General features: G+C 51.4%; 1 protein-coding gene across 1 annotated transcript; it reads left to right on the top strand.

The window, feature by feature from the left end:
- The first annotated feature begins 202 nt into the window (after positions 1–202).
- Positions 203–3867, top strand: LOC149327007 (uncharacterized). The gene has a single exon (XM_089564112.1). It carries the CDS (start codon positions 348–350, stop codon positions 3753–3755), a length of 3408 nt encoding a protein of 1135 aa, XP_089420238.1. The 5' UTR covers positions 203–347; the 3' UTR covers positions 3756–3867.
- The last annotated feature ends 2807 nt before the right edge of the window (positions 3868–6674 follow it).

The raw sequence follows: 6674 nt of genomic DNA, 5'->3' as shown, positions 1-6674 counted from the left end.
TGTCAATCGATCTACTTGTGTAAGCGCCAGCTCATCCCCGCCGACGGAGATCCTTCTCCGGAGGGCGAGCAACCCGAACTTTGAGTCCGAGCAACCCGAGCCGCCCGTGGGAGGAGAGAGTGATGTGAGGAGAGGATGAGGAGGACGAGCGCTCGCGCGGCGCTTGAAGAACAACGACTCAGGTGTTGGACACGAAAGAAGCAACACGGCCTCTTGTTAACCCAGAGATCCTTTGTAACGGAAAGACGAATAAACGTCTTTTGAATTGTTCCTTCATCCTAACAATTCAGAAGTGGGATACAGTCAACGTTCGCCCGAACTTACGAAGTTAACCGGCAAGCCCCACCATGCCTGTCACCCGCACCGGAGCATCTTCAACGGATATGGCAAACGAAGATGGCGGACGACCGAGCAACGATGGCGGGAACGACGACGCCGACGACTCAAGTGAAGGCGGATCCGACAACGGGGTGACAAGTGGAAGCTTACCTCCGATACCTCAGTCAACGATCAACGTGGCGGAAATCCTGCAGGCCAGCGTTCAGGCAGCAGTGAGAGAAGCCTTCAACGGAATTGCTTTGCTTCAGACGCAGCAAGCAGCGGCCACACCCATCATCGGCGCGGGAGAGACAGCTCGGTTAGTGCCATCGTTTGATCCAGTGTCATCCAGCTCTCCGACAGTAGACGCGTGGATAAGACGCGTGGACGACTTGGCACAAGTCTACCATTGGTCCGACCGGCTGACATCTGGCAACGCACTCTCGAGGTTGGAAGGGCCTGCGAAGACATGGTATGACTCCCTCTCTTCCGTCAACAAAACATGGCCGGAATGGAAAGAAGAAATTAAGCGCGCCTTCCCCACGACAGCGGGATTCCAACGACTCCATCGGGAAATGCAGGAGCGACGGCAAAAGCGCGGTGAGCCCATCGAGTGTTATTACTACGACAAGCTCTCGAAAGCTCGCCGTTGCAACCTCACAGATGAAGCTTGCATTGAATACCTCATCACGGGGCTACACGATGACGACGTGATTAGAGCAGTGAGCGTACGCACGTACGAGTCGCCGGAAGACCTTCTGCACTGCCTGAAACGCCTCGAAGAAAGATTGGGAAACACTGCCTCCAAAAGTTCAAAATCAAGTGGTCCCCCGAACTACTCTCGTTTCCCCGCATATGCCAACGCCCATGGCAACAAAAGCGAAGCAATGGCGTCGGCCTTGAACACTACCGACCACAAGAACCTTTCTCCGAAGGCGAGGAGGAAGCCGCCATGGAATGAAAGAGGAGAGCCCCTCTGCTTCAACTGCAGCGAGTACGGTCACGTGTCCCTCAATTGCCCGGCCCCACAGCGAAAGGCGAGATGCAACGCCTGCGGACGAGTGGGCCACGGAGAAAAAGACTGCAGGGCAAAAACGGAGAGAGGAGCGCGCGTCGCTCAGAACGCGTTGGGCTTTGACCTCCGAGCCGCTGAAGAGGCGAACGAAAAGTACTTTATGATGGCGAAAGCGAACGGCTGCGACATACGAGCATACGTCGATCTCGGTAGCCAATGCGTAACTCTGCGGAAGGAGGATGCCAACCGAATCGGAGTCGCTTACACGAAGTTGACAAAGCCGTTCACTATCGTGGGCTACGGGTCCGGACATGTGACACCGTGTGGGGAAACGAACATCACCCTCACGGTCGACCAAGCTACAGCGGACGTTCCCGTGCTGGTCGTGCCGGACGCGTCACAGTCCATACCCCTACTTGTGGGCCAACCTTTCACCGAGCAACCACACATCACGATTGTGAGGCGGAAGAACACAGTGCGTATTTTTGAGGAGCACAGGAACGAGGACAATAGAGACGACACGCTTCAGTCCATTGAAATTCCAGAGCTCCCAGAACGACCTGTGTGCCTATGGGCGAAGGAAACTACGGTTGTGCCCCCAAAATACGTGGGTTTCGTTAAGCTCTACGCCACTGGTAGCGCACCACGCTCAGATGTCTTCGTGGACATGCAGCTCAGGTGCCAAGAAGGTCAAGAGCATTACATACCACGCTGTGTCCTCAGCGTTGACGGGACCAACGAAACAGTCGTCCCTATAATGAACATTTCCAATCATGAACTGATCATCAAAGAGAACGAACGAGTCGCACGAGCGGAAATTTGCTACCCAGACGATGCATCGCCACAAGAGGGTGAGTCGGACACCAGCATTGTCCAGCCCTTAATGATAACGAGCAAAGAGTTTACCTTCGACATGGAATATCGTAAGGGGGCGGCAATGGCTCATGTTGATGCACTTAGCCGATCTGCATACGACCCGCCAGAAGAGACGGATATCGTTCCTGGCCTTCACGTCCTTGCAACATGCATAGCGACAGAAGACGTGCTAACTGTTGCCCAGCTGAATGATCCAAAAGTTCAAGCTTTGAAGGAAAGGCTAGAAAAAAAAGAAGACCTATCCAAAGAAGACAGGCGCGTCAAAAACGAATACCGGTTGCGTAACGGCATAGTATTCAAGAAGAACCAAGAAACCGACTCGAACGAAGGACTGCTGTGGGTAGTTCCAAACCAGACTCGCTGGAGAATCGTCAGGACATGTCATGATGACATTGGCCATTTTGGAGTGGAGAAAACTTTGAAGAAACTTAGGGAAAGGTATTGGTTTCCCAGCATGAAGCGTTACGTTAGAAGATACATAGCTTCTTGCATCGAATGTCTTTTCCACAAGACGCCATCTGGAAAGAGACCGGGCAAACTTCACAGCATTGACAAGGGCAACAAGCCATTTCGATCAATACACATCGATCACCTAGGCCCATTTGTAAGAAGCAAGTCCGGAAACGCCTACATAATTGTAGTCGTCGACTCTTTCACAAAGTTCGTATTGTTGCGTGCAGTCCGCAACACATCAGCTGCACCAGCGGCGCAGTTTCTACACGATGTGGCAGGAATCTTTGGCCCACCGGCTATGGTGATCACGGACCGCGGAACTGCTTATACAAGTGCCAAATTCAAAGCAGCGTGCGAAACTTACAACATCGTGCACGTCAAAAACGCTACTGCCACTCCGCGAGCTAACGGACAAGTCGAAAGATATAATCGCATGATAACCCCGGCAGTGGCAAGCTTGACGAAAGATGCAAACGGCAAAGACTGGGACTCTGCGTTGCCTCAGGTGATGTGGGGCATAAACAATACGCTCCACAAAGCCACTAAAACTACTCCGTTCGGACTGCTCTTCAACTTCAGGCCGCGAGGCATCAAGGGCGACACCGTGGAAGACGCCCTCGCCGAGGAATTTGACCATGAGGTTGAAACCAGGCGAGCCGCAGCGGCGGAGAATATCCGAGAAGACCAACGCAAGCAACAGGAGCGGTACAACAGGAAGCGGGTGGAAGCGCCGACATACAATCCCGGAGATGTTGTACTTGTTGAGCGAGAACCGGCAGCAAGCGGGGAGTCAAGGAAACTGAAAGAAAAATACAAAGGACCGTATATCATCCGAGAAAGGCTTCCCAACGACCGCTACCGCATCGAAAACGTGCCTCCGGGGCGGCAAAGGCGAAGAGCTTACAGCAGTATTGCACCGGTTGACAAGCTGAAGCTTTGGGACCGGGAATTCTACGAGACAAGTTCGGAAGAATCGGGCCGCGAGGACGATTCCGACCGGGGCGGTCGGTGGCACAGGATGGCCGAATGTAAGCGCCAGCTCATCCCCGCCGACGGAGATCCTTCTCCGGAGGGCGAGCAACCCGAACTTTGAGTCCGAGCAACCCGAGCCGCCCGTGGGAGGAGAGAGTGATGTGAGGAGAGGATGAGGAGGACGAGCGCTCGCGCGGCGCTTGAAGAACAACGACTCAGGTGTTGGACACGAAAGAAGCAACACGGCCTCTTGTTAACCCAGAGATCCTTTGTAACGGAAAGACGAATAAACGTCTTTTGAATTGTTCGTTTATCCTAACACTTGGTTGTGGAAATTTTGCTCCAACCTGTGCTCGCATGTTTTCTTTACAACATTGTTAAAAACTGAATGGACAATTGCTCTTTTCACGAGCTTCGAGTGGGCTGATGAATATGGCAGGATGGGTTTCTGACCACGGGGCACAAAAGCCCAACATACATGGGATGAAGTGAACTGAAGTGAGAGATCTAAAAACCTGATGGAATCATTAAGTGGTACTTCGTGCGTTAAAATCATGGGTTTCAGGCACTCAGAGACCACTGAAGAAACATAAAGGAACTGCTGCTCGAATTCGACGTTGTCACACTCTAAAAACACGAAATAGTCATCTACAAATCTAAAAATTCTACAAACACGCGATCCTTTGAACCGCTCGTTCAATATTTGGTCGGGCAAAGCCAGAAACATGTCACTAAGAATGGGTGCAAGGCATGAACCAATACAGATTCCATCTTTTTGAATATATACATCACCATTCCACTCAGCAAAAGTAGACTCTAGGTAACAAGATAACAATTCAAGAAAGCTGCCGGTGGAAATCCCGGACTCATTCTGGAATGCAATGGATCCAAACTGGTCAATGAAGTGACTAACCGAAGACATAATTTCAGCCTGAGAAATACTGTAGTAAAGGTCTTTAAGATCAATTGAAAATCCCCGAAGCTTTTTATTGTAATTGCATTTTAGAAACGCTATTACTTCGTCTGAACTTTTCACTCTGAAAGGGTCGTCAAATGTTGAAACTTTCAGTTTTTCTTGCAAAAACTTCGCGACATGCCTCTGCCATGTTCCGGCTTCCGAAATAATCACACGAAACGGCCACTCCGGCTTGTGGGTTTTCGCTGTGAAAAACAGCTGCAGGCAAACGTTGTGGCTACTGTCTAACGCGCTTGCTAGCTTGGTCAAATTTAGCCTATTCAGAAGTTTTTTCGCTTTTTAGTTTTCACCTTAGACATCAAAACATTGTTGCATTTGTCAAACACGGCACTAACAGCATCTGATGCTTTCGACACATACGCATCCTTGTCGAGGACAACAAAGCCACCGTCTTTATAAGCAGGTAACAATGAATACGGGTTATCTTTAAGCCACCTAACAGTCTTCTGCAAAGGTAGCTTCTTCCCGGAGGAAAGGGACGCAAAGTCAGTATAAGACGCAAGTGCTCCAGTCCATTTAGGGGGAAGAGGGTGAGGGTTGCGAAGGACAGGGAAGGGGAAAAAACATTTATACATAAAAATATAAAAATAAAGGAAGCAAAAGTAACATTGAAAAATAAAAATAAATATAGGAAGGCAACGGCAGAGGCGTGGGTAACAAAGCTAAAGAAATAGATGGGGAGGTAACTAGTTGCTTCTCAGAAAGCTCCAGCAAGAATGTTTCGAGAGGAGCTCCATTCGGTGTGGGTGGTGAACCCAGCAGTATGAAGAAAAACAATATTCTAACAAAGGAAGTAAAAAGCAAAACCACAAAGAATAAAAAAAACGAAACACAAAAAGAAAAAAAGAAGAAAGAAACAAGCGCACGCATGCATATGTACAGTACATTACATCACAGAACGGACCGCTCCCCAGCGATGCAGGTGTTCTGGACCGTTGTAACGTGAGTTACGAGTCAGCCACAACATTTAGAGCTGTTTAAGATAAGCCCGTGATCGGCACGGCGGAAGCGCGGCGCCGCGGTCGAGGGAGGCAGGGCGGCCGACCAGACACCCTGCGGGAACCTGATCCCGCAGCCGAGTGCAGCGGCGTCCGTACCACAGTAGGCCATTCCCTTCGTGCTTTTCTTCGCGAAGGCATCAGTGTACAAACTGGTTCTTCGAAAGAAGGGGCCGAAAGGACGGGTTAGAAGGAACCTAAAGAGTAAAAACGTTTATGTTGTGTCCCCTTATTGCTTTTGTGTGTGTGCGCCCCCGCATCCTCCTCCTAACGACCACTCGCATCCTCCTCCTAACGACCACTCGCATCCTCCTCCTAACGACCACTTGCCCCTCGTCGCACGCTGTCGCCAGATGCCCCCCCATGGTGCGCCCCCGCATCCTCCTCCTGTTTTGGGAAGCCACTCCCTCCCGTGGACGCTTCTCCGCTCCCTCCTTTCTTCGGGCGGCCAGTTCGGCTCCTGCCTCGGTCGACGCTGGTCGCACCCTCATCGGCTTTAAATAAACGAAGTCTTAAAGTACCGTGTGCGTCTTTCGCTGCATTCAACACAGCGACCGGACACGACAGTGGCGACGAGAAAGTGGATTCGACCCGCGCTACGCAACGCTATTGACAAGCCATGGCTACGCGAGGGTTTCCCAATCAGATACCAGAGTTCAACGGCTCATCGTGGTCATCGTGGGTTGGACGCCTTCAGTTCTACTTTGAAGCTAACAACATCACAGACCCAGCCTTGAAGAGGGCCAACCTGCTGACGCTGTGCGGGGAGCAGACCTACGATACTGTCTGCGCCCTTATTCAGCCAAGCACACCAGCGGCAGTGTCTTACGACGACATCGTAAAAGCGCTGCAAAAGCACTACGACCCAAGGCCATCCGAGGTCTACAGCCGGGCTCGCTTCCAACGACGAGATCAACTGGGAGGAGAAACTGTGAGCGCCTACGTAGCCGCGCTCAAGAGGCTCGCTGCCGACTGCAATTTTGGAACGCTGTCGACAACAGCTACCGGGCAGGAGGGAGACGCAGCTTCTTCTGCTAACACCACCATGCTTCCCTTGGACGTGATG

Source organism: Amblyomma mixtum, chromosome 10, assembly GCF_055824585.1.
Source record: "Amblyomma mixtum isolate Tamu chromosome 10, ASM5582458v1, whole genome shotgun sequence".
Taxonomy (NCBI): Eukaryota; Metazoa; Arthropoda; class Arachnida; order Ixodida; family Ixodidae; genus Amblyomma; species Amblyomma mixtum.
The sequence above is the reverse complement of the archived record's forward strand: the minus strand, read 5'-3'. Positions and strand labels throughout refer to the sequence as shown.